The 18,726-nt window shown below is 53.8% G+C and overlaps 6 protein-coding genes across 6 annotated transcripts; 2 read left to right on the top strand and 4 right to left on the bottom strand.

Annotated features, from left to right (window-relative positions):
• Window positions 1-247: 247 nt before the first annotated feature.
• Window positions 248-1,664, bottom strand: CGGC5_v009819 (uncharacterized protein; the record flags this gene model as incomplete). Its single annotated transcript, XM_032025455.2, has 3 exons — window positions 248-609; window positions 667-1,201; window positions 1,263-1,664. The coding sequence occupies 3 exons, from the start codon at window positions 1,662-1,664 to the stop codon at window positions 248-250; spliced, it is 1,299 nt and encodes a 432-aa protein (XP_031877909.1).
• A 3,290-nt stretch (window positions 1,665-4,954) lies between these two features.
• Window positions 4,955-5,339, top strand: CGGC5_v009818 (uncharacterized protein; the record flags this gene model as incomplete). Its single annotated transcript, XM_066152222.1, has 4 exons — window positions 4,955-4,991; window positions 5,074-5,144; window positions 5,195-5,267; window positions 5,308-5,339. The coding sequence occupies 4 exons, from the start codon at window positions 4,955-4,957 to the stop codon at window positions 5,337-5,339; spliced, it is 213 nt and encodes a 70-aa protein (XP_066008432.1).
• Window positions 5,340-5,347: 8 nt separating this feature from the next.
• Window positions 5,348-6,207, bottom strand: COL4A2 (Collagen alpha-2(IV) chain; the record flags this gene model as incomplete). The annotated part of the gene is made up of 2 exons (XM_066152221.1): window positions 5,348-5,671; window positions 6,175-6,207. 2 exons carry the CDS (start codon window positions 6,205-6,207, stop codon window positions 5,348-5,350), a joined length of 357 nt encoding a protein of 118 aa, XP_066008366.1.
• Window positions 6,208-12,340: 6,133 nt separating this feature from the next.
• On the bottom strand, window positions 12,341-12,781 carry coaA (Coactosin; the record flags this gene model as incomplete). The annotated part of the gene is made up of 1 exon (XM_032025451.1): window positions 12,341-12,781. The coding sequence occupies one exon, from the start codon at window positions 12,779-12,781 to the stop codon at window positions 12,341-12,343; it is 441 nt and encodes a 146-aa protein (XP_031877968.1).
• Window positions 12,782-14,280: 1,499 nt separating this feature from the next.
• yanD-2 (Short chain dehydrogenase yanD) lies at window positions 14,281-15,681 on the top strand (the record flags this gene model as incomplete). Its single annotated transcript, XM_032025450.1, has 4 exons — window positions 14,281-15,182; window positions 15,241-15,337; window positions 15,456-15,493; window positions 15,561-15,681. The coding sequence occupies 4 exons, from the start codon at window positions 14,281-14,283 to the stop codon at window positions 15,679-15,681; spliced, it is 1,158 nt and encodes a 385-aa protein (XP_031877966.1).
• Window positions 15,682-16,998: 1,317 nt separating this feature from the next.
• CGGC5_v009814 (uncharacterized protein) lies at window positions 16,999-18,209 on the bottom strand (the record flags this gene model as incomplete). Its single annotated transcript, XM_066152220.1, has 4 exons — window positions 16,999-17,255; window positions 17,318-17,670; window positions 17,731-17,804; window positions 17,880-18,209. The coding sequence occupies 4 exons, from the start codon at window positions 18,207-18,209 to the stop codon at window positions 16,999-17,001; spliced, it is 1,014 nt and encodes a 337-aa protein (XP_066008367.1).
• Window positions 18,210-18,726: the final 517 nt, after the last annotated feature.

Raw genomic sequence — 18,726 nt, 5'->3', positions numbered from 1 at the left:
CAGTCCAATCAAACCCAAAGTCTCCCAAGGCTCGGAACTCCCCGAAAGAATCTTGGCTCCTCGCCCCAATTATGCGAGGACACCCAAACCCATTTCAATGTTGCCTCTTTGGTATGACTGTTTTCCGATGCAGCAAACACATGATAATCCCCAAAAATCAATGCTTGATAAGCTTCTATTCGCAATGGATATTACAATCCCTATTTCATGCGCCCGTTAAACCCAAAGTCCGCTTTCGTGAAAACATTTATGCAGCATCCTCCACCGCGGCGAACCGCTCCTCGGCCATGGAAGCCTCGGGATCGGTCCAGTTGACGGGCTTGTGGATGCGCAGGAGGCGCAGGAAGTAGTCCTCGATAACCAACAGGTTGAGGAGGACGCCGTTGCAGTTCCATGCAATGCCGCAGACGATGGCGCCGGCAACGGCGTCGAGGACGAAGTGGTTCGCGGTCGCGACGATGGCGGTGAGGATGAGGGCGGGGTAGGACATGCCGGCGGCGACGATGGCGAAGCGCTTCCAGGGGCGCGAGCGGATCGAGGGCAGCGGGAGGGTGGCGACGGTCAGGCCGATGAGGAGGGAGTAGCCAAAGTGCAGCGAGGGCATGGCGGCTATAATCATGTTAGCACGCCGTGATAGAACAGAGCCATATTGTGAGCTCGACTTACCATATTGGTTGCAGAACTTGTTAGTGGTCCAGACACTGCTCTCGCCGTCGGCGCTGTGAACTGTGTCCACGAATCCGAAGCTCTTGGCCTCGCCGGCATCGGGGCCGTTGTAGGTGGGGTCGCTCAGCAGGCGAGGAGGCATGCAGGGCCACAGGGTGAAGACGACGAAGGCGAGAAGGTTGCAGGTGGCCATGGTGCGACGGCGGGCCTCGTACAGCGCAGGGCCGGCCGAGTTCCACCTGACGTTCTCGTTGCCGCCGAGCTTGGTGGAGATGGCGCGGCGTCTGCGGGTGGTCGTGACGTAGTACAGGATGACGAGGAAGAGGATGGTGCCGGGAATGTGGATGAAGGAGTAGATGCGGTTGATCCAGTGCATGACGGTGGGCAGCTGGAGGAAGTACTGCTGGACGGGCACCTCGATAAAGACGTGCAGGCGCTGCTCGAGGTGGATGAGCTGCAGGGCGTGCTTGCGGGCGACGTCGACGGTGCCCTCGTTGAGGGTCAGAGCCGTGAAGGCTCGGCCGACTTGGTAGACCTAGTGTCAAACAATGTTAGGTGAGGCTGAAGACTGCTGACAGAAGAATGCCTTTGCTTACCCAGTAGATCAGGGCCCAGTACCACGCCTCCACCAAGAATGGGAACTTGCGGAGCACGCGGGAGAGGAGGCGGTCCTTGAATACTCTGGTGTTTGGTGATGATACCATGCGCTGGTAGCCAAAGAACTTGATCCGTCGCATGCGTCGGGGCGGCTCCTCCTGCGGCGTCAACGTCGATGATGAGCTCCACGCGCCGACCGAGAGCAGCGACTCTTCCGAGTCGGGTGTCGAGTTGCCGGAGCGGCGCTCGTCGGAGCGCTTGTGTTCGACATCGTCAAAGTCGGATCCCCTCCACCCCAGGTTGTCGTAGGCGTTGCTGTTTCCTGTGTTGCGGTTGAAGTAGGTCCCGCCGAATAGGAGGGTGATTACCACCAAGGGCTCTGCCACGGCACCGATACCCATATTTTCTGTCTCCTGCGCGGGTGTGTGTGGTGGTGGTGAGGTCGGGTGTGGTGGATGGGAAAAAGGTGAAAGCTGATGACGGAAGAAACAGCCGACCTGATGGGGAAGTTGGCGATGACTGAGTGAGGAGTGAGGGAAACTGGAGACTTGGCTGCGTCCAGGTCCGCCGGCGCCGCTTCCTATATGAAGAGCGGGAGGCTCGGGAAGGGGGTGCGTTGGTTCTCCCGAGGCGGTAGCGGATGGGATGGGAATCTGACGGACGAAGCCCACCGGGGAGTGGTTCGTCGAGGTCCAATAACAGACACGAGCGATCGGAAGGGGGTGCTTGTCGGTTACGTGAGATTAAGATTGGTCCCGAACTCCAAAGGGGGCGAACGGTGCTAATAAGCTATGCGACGTGGTGCTGCCTTGTATGCCTTATGCGGGTGATGGGGTGGATGAGGCAAGGTTGTAGGTGGTGAGTTGTTGATGAAGTAAGAGGAACAGAAGGAAGAGCTGGCGATGGGGGAATATTGAATGAAACGGTACATAAGGTACGGTAAGCCAACATGCATCACACAGCAGCAGCAGGCAGAAGGGCAGAATTCAGATAGGTAACGGGAAGCATGGGTGATGAGATGGAGCATGGTCGTAGGTAATAGCGACCATAATAGAACAGAACATTGGACATCGGCACAGTTTTGCGCACAACGGCCCTCAGCCCAGGCTCGGCACAACCCACCAAGCTGGACCTTGTCGTCTTTTGCCCGACCCGACCGCGTATGGATGGGATGGATTGTACTTTGCAGAGTGCCAAAGAAGGCCAAGAACACACAACAGTCGCAGACAAGGTTGGCGACCAGGGGTTCCCTCTGCCATTGCGCAGCGCTGCGAATCCCGCACAAATCCTCCTGAGCGGTCGTTCGCACCTCGCACCTCGCATTTCGCATTGCCTCCACTATGTCTCTGTCTCTCTCTTTTTGCTCATGATTACCTTACCTATCCTTACCTGACTGAGCCCTCCCCTCCCCTCCTCCCACCTACCCGTCATGGCCCTGGGGGGGACTAGACAACACCAGCCACTGTCCGCATCAGCGGGCTCCGCAAGGCTTCCGTCCCTGGCCGATTATCTTTGGGGAGGAGGAAGGCAAAGGCAGATCGTCTGGAAAGCCGCGCACACTCGCACAAGGGCTGTCGCGTGGGCTGGGCAGAAAAGCTCTGCAAGGTCTGCCCGAGACCCTGTCCATGACCACGGAATTCCGCGCTGCAGCCAATTGGCGAGCACGTTGTGGGCTTCTTTTCCCTTCTCATCTGGGGCCGGCGGACTGTGCTCCTGCGACATCCCTGACGTGGACGAATCGCCCGCCAAGTGCCGCGAGCGCCAAGACGAGGGTTACACCTTGCGCTTCTCTCTTGCTCACCCGTCTTCCGGTAGTGTAGGTAAGGAAACTTTGCGCGTACTTTGACGGGTACTTACCGCAGGAGTCTGTTCTGTTTGTACCCCGAAAGAACGGCTCCTAGCGGTGGTGGTTGGTGCATGTGCTTTTGTGGTGGCCAACGGTCTGGGATCTGCGGGAGCAAGACAGCAGGAACACCACGCAAACCAAACAAAAGAAGGGACGAAATGTCGCGTGCTCAGTCGACAGCAGCCAGCAGCGGCGGACGGGACGGGTAAGCTTGCGTTGGCAGGTCGCCGTTTACCGCTCTGACGTGACGTATGGACAGAGCTTGAATGCCCGGTGCAAAGCGGCGAATTGAAAGCTCGTTCATTCAAGAGAGACTTCTTCTTCTTTCATGCTTCGAAAAGGCCGAGGGGCTACAAGCTTCCGTTTCGTCTTCTGTCTCTTCTTCTGACTCTGCGGCCTTCAGCCAAGCGATGTCAGAGACATTCCTCAGGAACGGTGAACCTCCTGTTGCCCCCAAAGGACGACAAGCTCCGACGTCTGGATAGGAAACGCGGCTCTGTCACTGGACGCGCGAGCCAGGGAAAGTGGGCACGAGGGATTCTTGATGACGGCAGCGGGCGACGAAGAGACAGCAATGAGATGAGCGACACCCAATCGCGCAGGTATGGGAAGGGGGGCTGTGTGGGGAGGACTGCATCCGCGACATCCGACAATCCGTCTTGTCGTTTTGGTCCGTTCGCCGTCCACTCTCCGCCGTTCCACCGCATGGATTTTTTTCAGTTATTTGTGGGAGGGGGATGGATGGGTTGCCAACACGGGCGGACGGTGGAATCCGACAAGAAGGAAAAGAAGCAAAGAAAAATTCAACAGCCAAGACAGACATGACTTGGGACAACAGCAAAAACGCTGCCTGCCGCCCCCGGCTGCGCTCGCTCAATCTCCGCTCCGCTCCATGACCCCCTTTCCACTGACTCCAGCCTCTTTGTGGCATTGTCTTGGGGCGCACGTTGAGACTCTGGGGACTCTCTGCAGTTTCATTCCCGGCGCTCGTCTGACGAGCACGCGACCACCTACCAGGCCCAAGTGCGGTCCACGTATTGCACACACGCGACATCGAATCAGCCAGTCGATAAGGAGGGCCAGTCGGTGAGATTGAACGGGTGGTGGGTGGTGGCACTTGGTGATGGTCGCCGACGAAACAACAACACGCGCTGCTGCTTCATCCCACGGGGCGTCGGTCTTGTTCAACACGCCGCCGCCATACTGCCTTTGGGAGGAAGAGAAACCAGAAAGCCCTGGACCGTTAGACACCGACTGCTAATTTGCGATTGCTGGCCGAACGGGCTGATGGTGGGTGGCATGATGGGAAGAGAGGGGCCGGGGCTGCCGCCAATTCAATGCGCTGGCTCGATGAGAAAATGTCTTGGCATACATCATCACTTTGGCGTCTTGGCGGTCCATCGAAACATATGCTCGGTCTTTTCCCCCATCAACAAACAGTGTTCGCCGAGCGCTGAATGCAAGCTGCTTGGCTTCCCCGCAAAGCACCGAGTTGAGTCTCTGAGCCCCGTCGATGTTTTGAAGTGTTCGAGACACCGAATTCCTGCAATATCAAACAAGTGAAAAGCCTCTCATCATTGATGCGTGATGACAGGCGCTTATCAGATTGAAGGCAGCGGCCACTAGTCCTGTTCCGGAGTACACGCGTACACAGACTGGATCCCAATGATCATCCGTCATATACGCGGTCTATGCAATCCACACGGTCATACCGCGTATTGCTCAAAACGGAAGCTCGAGCAGTGGCGTGCCAGACCCTTGTCGTCAATTACGGCAGATACCGACGACGGCGCCCAAAAACTTTTTTCTCCTTGCGCCGTCGTCGGCTGACATCGCCGCTAAAGCATGGCGGCCTTGACCATCGGCGAAATCATCAATCCCGGTCCGTTATTACGGAACAACACAGGGCGGGCTAGGGCGGTTTTTTGTAAAGTTTTGCTGCTCTGAGTTGCGGAAAACAACAGGCCTCCGCTCCGGATGCTCCGGGGCGCCTCAGCCCTACCCCGACCCCAACCCCGACATGACCTCGGCGTCGGTGAGCTAAACTTTCCGACCCTCGGTGCCGACCTACTGATTATTATATAGGGGCCTCTTAGACGGCACCCCTCCACCGCTATACGGCACCCCTACGCGCCAAAGCACCCCTCGGTATACCTCGGTGAGCTGAAGTTTTCTTATATAATTAACAGAAAAAGTAGAGGTCTACGTAGCCTCAAAGTACCTTTCTTAACAGCCCTCTTAAGCAGAGCCCTCACAGCCAGCAGAGCCCTCATAACCATAAGAGCCCTTCTCACAACCATAAGAGCCCTCCTCACAACCATAAGAGCCCTCATGACCATAAGAGCCCTCGTAGCCATAAGAGCCCTCGCGGCCACAGGAGCCCTCGTAGCCATAAGAGCCCTCGCGGCCACAGGAGCCCTCGTAGCCATAAGAGCCCTCGTATCCATAAGAGCCCTCGCGGCCACAGGGGCCCTCGTAGCCATAAGAGCCCTCGTAGCCATAAGAGCCCTCGTAGCCATAAGAGCCCTCGTAGCCATAAGAGCCCTCGTAGCCATAAGAGCCCTCACAGCCAGAGTGTTAGAGGGGGACTTCTTAGCCGGAAGAGAGCCCACGGGGTGCTGCGGGCTAGGGGTGCTGTCTAGCGGGCGAGGGGTGCCGTCTAAGAGGCCCCATTATATATCTCTCATCGGCCCTGGAACAGGGGTTTCTTGGGGGGGCCAGACTGAAAATCCATCCAAGCTGGACACTCGCCGGCGGACTCGATGATGTGATGCCCTCAATTATTTCCGACCCGACTTTACCCAGTAGCCTTTAGGGTCGCCGGTGATCGGTAAACACCAATGAAGAATTTGTCCGGAGGCCGCTCCGGCTCGTGATCCTCGCAATACCACGTGCATACTTCGCCGGTATCGAGTTTATTTTCAATGGAGACCTTGTGGCATCCCGAGCATCCCGCAGGATGCCAAGACTCTGATCACCGTCGCTTGAAGCTTGTTGATCTGTCGCCTGCCGAAGCTGACTGTACCCGCGCGCTGAGTCGTATCTGCTGGTGCCAAGAAACTCACACGGAGTCTAGGCCCCTGAATTGCGGGCGCCATTGTGGTTGTTGTCGCTGGGGTATTTTGGCCCCAGAAGGACCCGATCCACGAGCTAGCTGTGCAACCTAACGGTAACATGATGATGCCCAAGTGAACCCATCAAGCCCCCAGAGTCTGACAGCTGAATTGGTTAGGGTGCTTAAAGACACTGCTGTTGAGGCACCGCGGCTTGATGCCATACATAAGGGCAAGTTGCAATAGCGGCCCTTGGCCTTCATTCTTTGGGTGTTAGCACAACCCTTGTATAAACGAGATGTGAATGAATTTCCACTGAAGAGAGTACTTTCGCACTACTCGAGAGCACATGGGCAAGCGCCATTCTCATTGCTTGAAACCAGGCTAATCGGGGTTGTAGGTGTTCAAGTTGGCAGACAGCTATAAGTGACTTCGAGACATGGGCTCGATGCTTTTTGGGGCCTATTAGTTGACCCCCTAACCCGTTTTCGGCTACCCCTGAAGTACGTAGCACCCCTCAGTCTATCTCAGTGAGCCAAAGGTTTGCTTAACAGCTAGCAGAGCCCTGATAGCTTGAAGGGCCCTCATAGCCAGAAGACTGGAGGGAATCTTCCTCGCTCACTGAGGAACACCAAGGGGTGGCGCGGGCTAAGGGTGGCGGATAGCGGGTAAGTTGTAGTGAATTGTAGGCTTCTTTCTTTCTGAGGGAAATAGCATTCTTGTTGTAACCTTGCTGGCTTGTCCACGGATAGCTACAACAGATTTTGATGGCATTTGCAGACACCTACATAGCTGAGACTGTGTTGGATGTGTACTATTGATCAACCCACATTGCCAGCACAGGCGGAACATAAATTCTTAGCCCTCAATCCCTGCATTCTCACCTGCTTCAAGCGTTTCTTTTCCTGTTTTCTAGCAAACTGCATATAATTAGCGCCCGCGTACCAAATGAACGTAAGGCAGGAGGGCTGGAGAGAAGATTACAAGCCGCACCAGCTTAAGCCTCCTGGAACGAAGGGTTGCTACAGCGTCTGCGAGACGTTCTTATAGATAAATGACAGAGTCAACACAATTAGTTCAGTCTAGTATAAACAAAATACCGATGTGAATTTGTGCCATAGACTTTGCCCAGCGTTTCTAATCAATCCACCTGCCTGGCATTGGTGGAACATAGCACTTAGTTTTCAATCCTATCATTCGCATTTGCTTCAGACGCTTCTTCTCCTGCTTCCTCCAGAATCTTTCGTGATTGAAGCGGCAGCAGTGAACCGGGCACCACGTTGACTGATCCAAGCATGGACGCCCTATAAAGTTCCCGGATTGACACAGTGTGTGAGTGTTCCCGTTAAAAGGCCACAACTCCACATACTGGCCACTGACATCGGCACTGCACATCCTCCTGTTTATCAAAATTCTTGCCAATGTTTCCATCTCTATCTCGCCCGCATCTGCAGCTGATCGCAATCTCTCATAATCATGACAACTCTTTCGATCGTTGTATTTGGGTCGTTGTGGCTCGGGATTGTCCATTATCCATTTCGCAAGAAGCTTATGGATTGTGTGACCACTGGCGACGTCCGTTCGTCTAGCTTTCCACAAGCGGAGCCAGTAACTCATGATTTGGCAACCTTTCTCCGGAATTATGATCAGATCTGGGTGAAAATTGAACTCCTCCAGCAGCTGGCTTGCAGAGCTACTTGAGTCCAGCCACAGCATGTCCATAGCGTAAAGGCGAAAAGGATCAGAGGCCAGTAGGTCTAACCCGCCAATCACTATTTCTCTAGGCTTGCGCGAGACAAACCAAGGCCTTGCTAACTTTTGACCTGGCATATGCAACTCGAAGGGTTGTGCGCGTATTTGGTGTTCTTCTTCCAAATAGCTTCGCACGTTTACCTCGATCTTCGCCAGCAATTCTAGCCATTGGGCAACAGCAGACTGGGTGTAGTCTAGTCGTCCATGATCCATGAGACACTGTAGAGCTGTTCTGCCACTCTTATCCGCATGGTGGACACCCCCACCGTTCTGGAGTATCCCAAGCACTAAGGCATTGCGACGTCGCTGCATTTCACTGGTTTCGGCCGTCTGCCACCACGCGCAAACCAGACGAAGCAATGATCCCAAGTACTCACTATGTGGCAATATTGTGACTTGCAACCCAACCGACATGAACCATTCAATCGCATCCAGCAGAAGCCCACCATCGTAGTGCCCATCTAAGTCTGGTCGGAGCACAATTTGCTCTGGCGTGTATTCTGCGAAATCAAATCTCGATATGACCGATCCAAATCGTCCAGGGCTTATCTTGCGTGTCAATCTAAAAGTAAAGAGTGTTAACTTTCGCTTTTAACCCAATGACAGCAACTCTGCCACAACCCTTGAACTAAACATATGTGCATCATCTGGGAAGGGTTGACCGTACGTGCTTTGAATCGCAAACAACTCGAAGTTGCATCCTTGAGAATGCAAAAAGCGTCCGATTTCTGTATTCCCGAGTATATCGGCCATCTGTCCATCCCATGGTGAATGTTAAACTCGATGCCGAAAGTTATTTCTCAAAGGAGGGGATGCCCACCGATACAATCGACTGTCCGGTGTCAGCGACGGTACTATTGATAGTACAAACGCCTTCGTCTAAGATAGCAAGAAACTCTTTTAATCCACCGTATTTAAGAACTGGGAATATTTGCATACGGAATGCCCGGTAAGACAATACGTGATGGACACGCAAGCCATAAGTTGGTGAACAACCTCCTAGCTGTTGAATGGTAAATTCTATAGAGGCTGATAGAAATACCGGTGTAATCCGGTAGGTTCTATTAGTCTTCTCAACTATCGTCTCTGTGCCACAGGCACTCCGATACATTCGCCGCCGTTTGGTGATTTCAAAGCATGCCGATATAATGCCTGGCCAGGAATAAGCCGCATACGAACTTGATGTGTCCATTGAAATCGGAAGTTTGACCCTTTCTGATGCGATTGGGGTGTTCGGAGGACGTCTAGACTGGGCGCTGATGAGTTGTTGGGTTGTTTGTCGGTTTCCAACCTCTGCGGCAGTATCGCCATCCAAGTAAGATACATCTGTCATCTCCTTGCCATGGGCAAGCGGCAAGTCGTTGTAGCTCGTAACGACATGTTAGACTGACGGAAGCAATATGACTTTATGGAAACTTACAACAGACTGGTAGTCAAAGAGACATTGAGCACCTGCAAAGACAACCCCAGCTGTCGCTCCAGCTCGAGGATCTCGTCCCCTTTGAGAGAGAGCCTGAGTCTCGCCCAACTCTTCAAAGACAAGTTTCCTTGTGTTTGTGATATGTGGCTCTTCCCAGTTATATCTTGAATCGAGGATATCCTGCGTAAGCAGACAGCCAAGACGTCGTGAAGGTGGTTATATCCCGGAGCCAAGTCACCCAATCGTTTTCGTTGATATTCCAACGCGTTGACCACCCCTATCGCCATTGAATAAACCAGTTGGAGAAGTTCCTTAAGACGATTGATCTCATGCGGTGCTTCTTTGACAGTGTCGAGAAAGGTTATGAGCTTCCGGGTTGCCTGGCTCAGCTGCATTGCCAGGGAAATCACCCCAACAATGCTCGCTGCCGCACTGAGGCCGTCTATTATCGCGTGACTTGAATTCTTCTTGATGAGAATGAAATGCAGCGTGAAGAGATGGGGAGCTTCACTGATGGCGGTGTTGCTTTTTAGAAAACGTCGAATATCAGTGAGGAAATCAGGCTGTAGGCGTCAATCACAGGAAGCTCGTCAGCGTGGCTGCGATTGATTGGCTTGAAATTATCCGGCGCGCCTAGAATTGCGTTTGGGGTTCCGCAGAGCAAGCCTTGCGAATGAAGAGTGATGCGATTTTTGGTGCCCAGGCTGTGTGCAGAAGAGTAAACAGTGGATCGTTTTAACAGGCCGTGAAGTTTCCTCAAGCCGCTAACCCTCACTTTCCCATCGACGGTGAAGTATCGCCATTGCTATCACTTGTGTGTCACAGCAACACTATACAAGAGGCCCCATATTATTAAGCCCATCCCTCAAGTCTTGAGCCGAGATATGGCAAATGAGGGAAGTCAAAAGAGAGGCCTGGATAGTATGCGGCCCAATTGCGGGTAGGGTTTCATTTAGCAGGTGACCGCCTACGGGCACACCTTGTTGACTGCCATTATATGTACAACTCTGGCAGTCACATGTGACCGGCATCACTACGTTTCTCATAGCCTAAGGTAAATGTCGTTTATTGGCCAGCAGAGCTCAGGTTCTCCAGGACCGAGCTGGATGATGAGAGGTGGTCTCTAGATAATGGATGCTTACGGGGCAGACGCTAGCAAACAAGGCAATGTTACCAGCTGCTGTGTCTCTGCTCAACATGAGGCGATCACCTTCGCTAGGTCCTTTCCCGTGCTGAGTCCCGTATATCTTAGGGGCACGACCCGAGATATCCCCGCTGCTCATAATCACCCCCCACGAGAGACGCCGTCGCGTAAGGTAAGGCGCCACTCAAGTCATCCGGTTGGGTTAATATCCTGAGTAATGATTGAATGCGCTTGTTTAGGAGACTTTTACGAATAACAAACCGCCAAATTCGACAGGGGATCCAGACGAGAAGCCCCCATCATATGATTGGCACCTCACAGAGTCAACCCGGATTGCGTCATCATCTGCCGACGCCCCCGGACTTATCAAGACCCCGGGCGGCGTCCGCCAACCTCAGCCGTCCGGGCCCGAGTAACGACCATCGCCGGGGCATTTCGGTACCGGCAAGGGGCGGCAATGAGAGGACCGAAGCATCGATAGCCCTCCATACGCCACCCCTCAACCCGGGGCTACTAGAGCTTCCACCGGACTATATGCACCCAGACCCCCACGACCAGTTATACCGCTTGCATCCCCTTCATATCATCTGCGCCGACCGCTGAGAGCCCGATGACACCCCGCTTCCAATTGGCACAGCAGCGCACCAGGAAACATAAGCCCCACGAGCTCCGCTTAAGGCGGCGTTCGACCAAAGAGTGTCGGCGGGTAGCCATGTCAGGGTGGGAACCCGCCTCGATCAAGTTTGATAATGACCTCACCATGTATTCCATAGCCAACACATATGCCTTATTTCCAGGGTCGTTACCTGAGATCGAGATAAGAGGATGTGAAGCCCATACGTTAAAGGCTTTGTATAGCTGAAGAGGACCTCGACGGCACATCAATTCTGGCATGTTACAAAGAACGTAGCCAACGATACCCTAAGGCCAGAGAACCGGCGTATGTAAGCTGGAGAAATATGGGAGGCACAACAACAACGAAATCGCACGCGACTTGATATTAACTGCCGAGTCGGTGTCTCTCCTATCGAGGGACACCAACTGGAAAGACGCGAAGGGGTTTCACGTCGCCACCGAAACGAGAGGACTCCTCACCCTAGCCGTTGACGTTGCAGCCCAAAGGAGAGACGCACTGCTGCCGTGCTGGGCTGCGAAATGCTGGCTACTGAAATCTCCGGACTGGTGGAAAGGGGGTCAAGAATAGATGTCGATGCAGATTTTTATCGGGTTAATCTCAAGGACAATTATTAGATCTAACTAGCCCCCGCGTGGACTGGCCTGTCCCATGTTTGCTTCCTCCTCGGGAGCGGAGGCGCCGACGTTGCAGGGATCGGCCCGGGGGAGAAACAAGCTTAGGAGGTTGAGGCTACTGACGTGGCCGTTTCGGTCCCAAGGTGGGAGAGTTCGTCTGCGGGAACGCCTAAGACGCAGGATATACCCCGAGATTGGATGGCAAGATGCTAATCCCCTTCGACGCCAGGGACCGGAACCGAACGCTGCTTCTATAGGGGTTCCATCAATGCTGCTGATATGAGCCCCATTGACGTATTACGGGGGCTACCTGGGTCAGAGCAATTTGCAAGATCTGTTGGACAGTGACACTAGCAGTAAGAAGAGATGACTCCTAGATTCGATCGGCTCGCGCCGGCCCCAAAACAGGAGACTAATATATTTATCCAAGGTATGCTGTGTTCAAAAAGTATGCATATCGCTCCTAAGCGCCTCCGCCTGGCCAGATACCGTGTACTCGTAGCTCAAACACCGCCAAATCAGCGTGCCGCCGCCGCCGCCGCTCACCGCTCTCCCCCTTTATGTGCTTTTGTGTTTCTTTCCCCTTCCAATTGGTATCAATTGGGGTTTGCTCAACCGCGGCCGCCGTTGTAATCGGCGCCGCCAGCCTTGCGTAACCGCTTGACGATGTCGTCCTCGTCCAGATCGCCCTTGTCGCTCGCGTTGACCGTTATGCTGTGGTGGGGCAGCACCCTCTTGACCTCGCTGCTCTCGATGCTCACGCGGGCCTTGCGCATGATCTTTGTGTTCTCGCCGATCCAGATGACGAAGGCGAACTTGACGCGCTTGCTCTCGGCGTCGTTGGCGTACTCGACGCGCACGTAGGCGTACTGCACCTGCGAGTTGTCCAGCTCCGAGGCCAGCTCGGTGAGGCCGCCCGTGCCCGTCTTGGTCAGGCTCATCTTGTTGCCGACGGCGCTGGCGTACGAGATGAGCAGCCAGTTGGTCTCGTCTTTGTCGGAGCGGACGGCCTCGTAGGCCGTCGCGATCTCGGGGGCGTCGAGGCCGGACATGACGGGCGGTTTTTGTGGAGGGAGAGTGGTGGGAGGAAGAAGGGGGCGGCGGGAGATATGTCGGTAGGTGGAGAAGTTCGGTCGGGGGAGGACGGCTAGGTCGGCGGGAGGAATTGCGTAAGGACACGCAAATTAGACGGAAGGATGTGGACGGGAGAGAGAGCGGTTCGTCTCTGGGATCCCGGAGCGGAAAAAGAAAGGGGGTTAGGGGGGGTTTGGTCGTGGAACTCGGTGAAGGGCAGGATTGGCGGTGATGTCGGGAAAGGCGAAACGACCCTGAGAAAGGCCAAGGTTGCATTTCCCTTCCAGCCCGCCTTCTTCTTTACCCCACCATTGGCCTCGCATGAACCCTAACGAATCAAGAGGAGGGGGAGGGGGCCTTGGAGGGGCTTCAGCCGGAAGAGGGAGGGCAGCCGGGTTTATGCCGAGCCACAGTCGGCGTGTTGAGCCACATGGAAGACACGCGCCACAGTGGAACCTTCGGAATCGGTTCGAGCTCACCGAGAATGTTCGGATTGCTCACCGAGACTCACCGATGATTGTACTGCCATCCCGGCACACCACATGTTTTACCCCCTTAAACTTCTCCTGATGTCTATTTCTTCATGCGTCCCAAGACACTGGTCTAGAGCTTCGCGGCTAACTGGAAGGTTTATTCATAGACGACGGTCACATTCACATCTCCAAACATCGTCTTTTGCCTCTTGAGACCTCTCGACCCTCCACGATGTCACTCCCCAGACTTGGCGTCCATCGGCCGTCGACCACGCTATTTGCGGACCCCAACGGCGTTCTTTTCTTAGCACAGACATGCAACACCGAGCGTCGTGGACCCTGACCCCGTCGCCGAGCCCGCTGCCGATCCTGCGTCAAACAAAGCTCTCCCCCTCCGTGCCTCCTTCTTGCACACATTCTTGGAAAAACCTCTTGGCAAAGGGGCACCGTGATGGTGGTTGTCCAACGTCGCACGCATAACCAAGTCTGATACCTAAGCGCCCAACCCTCAAGCGCACGCGAATAGGCGACGCCCCTCAGTCCGATCGTAGGCATTGGCGCGTCTCAACTTTGGTCGTCCGCCAGGTCCTCGGGACACCTCGCGCCCCGTGGGGAAAACCCGGTCAAAGGCAAAGCAATGCAGTGCTCCCACCCTCAACCCCCCCGACCCTGACATCGAAGGGGCGGGTTGGATGAGTGAGAGAATGAGCATGACATCAAATATTATTAACAAGCCCCGGTCCTATACAAACACTCCTGTCGGGAAAATTGAGCTAAGGGCGGGCGCGCAATCTCGTTTTATGTTTCTCATCCCCATAATTAACGGGTCCTCCGGGAGGGTACTTCATCTGCCAAACGTCACCTCGTAGCCGCCACTTTTTCCGACCTCGACAAGCTGACAAGCTTTCTCGCCAATCTGCCAATTTCGCCATCCTGACAGAAAATCCAATCGCCCCCGCATATCGACGGTCGCAGTAAGAGGTACGAAATCGCAACAGCCCAGCATGTCCAACACCTTGGCCGAGCAGGCCGGTTGGGAGGCCAACCCGCTGGCCTTCGTCTACCGGCAGACCATGATCACGCCAGCCGAGATCCCATTGGAGTTCGACCTGTCCGACGCGACCCTCATCATGACCGGCGCCAGCAGCGGCCTCGGCCTGGAGGCGAGCCGTCAGTTCCTGGAGCGGCAACTGGGGCGGCTTATCATGGGGGTGCGGAACACGACGAAGGGCGATGCGCTCGCCGAGGGCCTGCGACGGGAGTTCCCGATGGCGCAGATTGAGGTGTGGCATCTCGAGATGGAGTCGTACGACAGCGTGAGGGCTTTTGCGACGCGATGCAAGAAGGAGTTATCGCGGATCGATATCGTGATCCTTAACGCGGGCGTTGTCGCACAGACCTTCACCCGCTCGCGGGAGGGTCATGAGCTGATGCTTCAGGTCAACTACCTCTCCACGGCGCTGCAGGCCATGTTGCTGCTGCCGATCATGAAGGAGAACAAGCCGCCTGGCGAGCCGGGCAGGCTGGTCATCGTCAGCTCGGACACGACGTACTGGCACACGCCGGAGGAGGATATGGTGACGGGTTCCCTATTCAAGCCCGCCGACAAGGAGAGGCGGTGGGGCTCGGCGAAGAACTACCAGAACTCAAAATTCCTTGGGCAGTTGTTTATGGACAAGCTGGCGACGTATGTTAGTCCGGATCAGGTCATTGTGAACCTGGCCAACTCAGGGCTCACGGCCGGCACCAACATCATCAAGCCAGCGACGGAAACCTTCTTTACGGGGCTATTCAAGAAGACGCTAGGCCGCAGTGTTGAGATTGGGGCCAGGAGCTACCTCGATGCGGCGCTGGTAAAGGGGCCTGAGAGCCACGGAAGCTTTACCTCCGATGGAGTGATCAAACCGTAAGTACTGCCTGGGAGATGCCTAGGTCGTGTGGAACACGTGACTGATTCAGTATAGTTGGCCGGCGATCATGTACACCTCGGAGGGTGCTGGCTTGAAGGAGAGACTTTGGAAGGAGACTAAGAGGGAGCCTGGCTTTGCAGAGGCTTTTGAGGTGATTGAGAGGGGCATTTAACCAGGACCACTTTAGCGATTGGCGATTGTAAGGAACCAAGGGATAGGCTAGCCGGCTGGCGTTGGATCCATCCGTCGTTGTGTTTCGTGGGTTTCAGAATGAACACATGGTGAGGAAGACCCCAGAGGAATCGATGTAAGTTTGATGAAGAGATACGATGGTAATGGTGGAAGGTCAGCCATTAATCCTGACTATTATGGAGGATCACGAGTAGGAGTAATGAGCATGGAGGAGGATACGCAACGAAGGTGGGCAACGAGGGCGGATGGCGGAACGGCACGATGCGAACCCCCATCCTACGGATAGAGGTACGACGATGTTGAAAGCGGAAGGGAGACGTTTGCCAGGAGGGTTTTCAAGGGTTCTTGAAAGTGACGATTACTCCCAGAGGGCCAATATATATACAAGGTAGCCCTTGAAACTTCGAGACTCAAGGATTTGTACTACCTTAGGACAAGCCACTCCCATATTCACCATGCGAATTACATGGCGGTCAAAGACTGAAGAGTGCCCGTGAATGTGACTGTTTAGTTGGGTGGTTACTTATACGTGGGATGATAGCGCCGGACGATGACAGCGGCCTGCGATTCCTTCCTTGAGGGTGTAATTTATCCACAAAAGCGTTAACTCACAACAGTTTTGAAAGCGCCTACGAACTAACGGCATAATTAAAAAACGTGTTGTTATTAATATTAGGGAAGTCGTGAATGCCTGGGCGGTTGCCGCAACTTCTCTTGAAATGTGTGGTATTTGGCCGCAGGCAGTGGCGCTGCTTATCAACAGCACGCCTCCGGTCAGGAGTATTAGCGGCAGTCCTTGCCCACTCGTCGAATTCAAGAAAATTTATAATGACTGGGGCATTTACTCAACTTGCCCGTCGTCGCCATGGGGTTTCGACGGTAATGGGCGAGCCTCACCCACTTGGATGAGCTCCGGGCTCGTGGTCCGATGTGGGGCCGGCCGGCCGGCCCCCTTCAGGTCGCATCTCAATGGCACGCCTCCCTCCCCGTAAGAACTTGACGATTTTTTTTACAAAAAGTGACGAAAAATGTGACGAAAAATATAAAGTCTAGCAAATGAACAGACAAGTTGCACGGCTATGAAGACGATAGACTTGGGCATTAATAGCTTTCAGGTGTCAATAGCAATAACGCGGCGGAGGCCCAGCTGGAGTATAGATACTGTCTTGGTTTCCTTATGAGCCGAGGCCTTATATTATAAATCTTAGTAATCCACAGCTTCTCCCAGAGACTTGACCAATGACAACTACGTTGAATAATTAATAGGGGTCAGAGTGCGGATTTCTTGCTTCCTATTATGCAGCCAGACCGGATGGTTATGCGATTTCCGCTTGAGCTGGAGCAGATCATAATTACTCTGCAGCCCCTAATCCTCGGAGTGCCTGTATCCGGTTCCTCCGGTAATACGTAGGCATTAATCACATGTGGAAGAACCGTGCAAAGTAAAAAATATTGATGTGGAAGAAGTGTAACGCAGATGAGTAGAGACTCTATGTAGTGTACCAACCTCATAGACTAGAAACGAAAAGACGCAGACAATGGGAAATTCGAAACCTGTCTCACCAAAGACCGCGCACACATGTAATGCTGGTCGGCCAGGTTGGCTTGTCACGGCCGACTTCAGTTCCCCAGATCTCCATATTCAACTACAGAAATTTCCGCAATTCCAGTCTTCTCAAACTCCGACTTCGTTGAGCCGAGAGCCCTTGGCGATGGAATCGCATCCTGACCCAGCTCATCGATGTCCTCGTCGACGTCAGACTTGGAGTCACAGTCTTCGCCATCTGCGGTGTCATAAGGCTCGCCTATGGCTTTGTTATGTTCCTCCACCCAAGACTTTGAAATGGACCCAGTCTCGCTTTCGTCGCGAATGATCACTGCAGAAATCGTCAGTGCAAGGCTCAACTTACAACAAAACCCGCATCCATGTCAGACTTACTACGGCGCGCATATTTATGCACGAGATCGTCTTCGTCGGCGACCTTGATACCGTGGTCCCGCAAATGATTGATCCCACAACCACTCTCAATTGGGTTCTGGCTGAAGCTGCGATCGGGACAACCGGAAACAGGGCAACGTAGGATGAAGTGCTCTTGAACGCCATTGGTTACATACGAGAATATCCAGCTCTCAGTGTAACGGGCCTCGACAATGTAACGGCGCACAGGGCGATTCACGTCAGCTACTCTTGATGGAAGTCGTGCTTTCTTGCGTGGCCCCTCATCCGACACATCTGAGCGCCGAAGTTGGCGTTTGGGCCTTTCGGGGTCAGGGTTACTTTGCGACGGCATGCTAGAGTTGCTGCCCCGGGTTAATCTAGGCTTTTCGGGGTTAGGATTGTTTTGTACTGACCATGTTGAACGCTCCGACACAGAGCCGCTTATCCCCGCTTGCTGTTGGATTGGATCGACATGCGATGGAGCAGGCTAAACATCGTCAACAGATACACCTTAAGACAAGCTACAAAGAACAGATACAAAGAACTGGAATCATGAACATACAACATCTTCAGTCCTGATCGTACCTTCAAGGTAAGACACCGACTTTTGGAATGTAGACGGCTTGTCCCTCCCTAAATGATAAGATACCAGAGGACAGCCGTCGAGCGTATCGTAGTGGATGTGGGAAAAATGGACCCGAAAGCTGTCTTTAATGCGTTCAACAACCCACGGTCTGTCCTGCTCCTCAAAGTCGAGGGGCATATCAGCTAGAGCGGACTCCAGCGTCTTGCGTCTGATATCCTCTGTATCACGGATAAGTTTGTTGAGTCGGTTCGTCATGCCTTGCGTGATTCCGTCGTCAGCCCGTTTGAGTCGGGAGTCAACACTCATGATGGTCTTAGGAGACACTTGAGGCAAGCACAGCTGGCTGGAAGAGGCTCGGGGAGTTGGAGAAATTCTGACCAGTGCCATTTTCAAAAGATAAGCGCTGTTGATTAGAGAACTGAATGAAGACAGTGAAAGAATCTAGAATTTAGGAAGCTGAAGTTCTGCGAAATTTGTTTTTTATCATAGACAGGAGAAACGGAGGGTTTACAATTGACAATAGCGAGGACGAATGCGTACCAGACGGCGGACGATGGAAGTACCACAATACTTTGTCTGTTTGCGTTACAGGGGGGGATTAAACACCTTGGCGTTTGCTCTGCTTTCTTTCGATGCGTCTATTAGCAAACAAGATACAAGGGCCCTGGACCTTAGAATAGACAACGTGCGTAGACTAAAAAGTAAGAGGTACTTACCCTGGTTGCATAGCCCCATTCATTCATGAATGCCATTCATATTCAAAAATAGGACAGCTGAATACGTTAGCTTTTGCGACGTAGATGAAGGCATCGGTCCGAATGTT

This window comes from Colletotrichum fructicola (assembly GCF_000319635.2).
Source record: "Colletotrichum fructicola Nara gc5 chromosome Unknown KSG_Nara_v1_contig05, whole genome shotgun sequence".
Lineage (NCBI taxonomy): Eukaryota > Fungi > Ascomycota > Sordariomycetes > Glomerellales > Glomerellaceae > Colletotrichum > Colletotrichum fructicola.
This window is presented reverse-complemented; position numbering and strand designations above follow the sequence as displayed.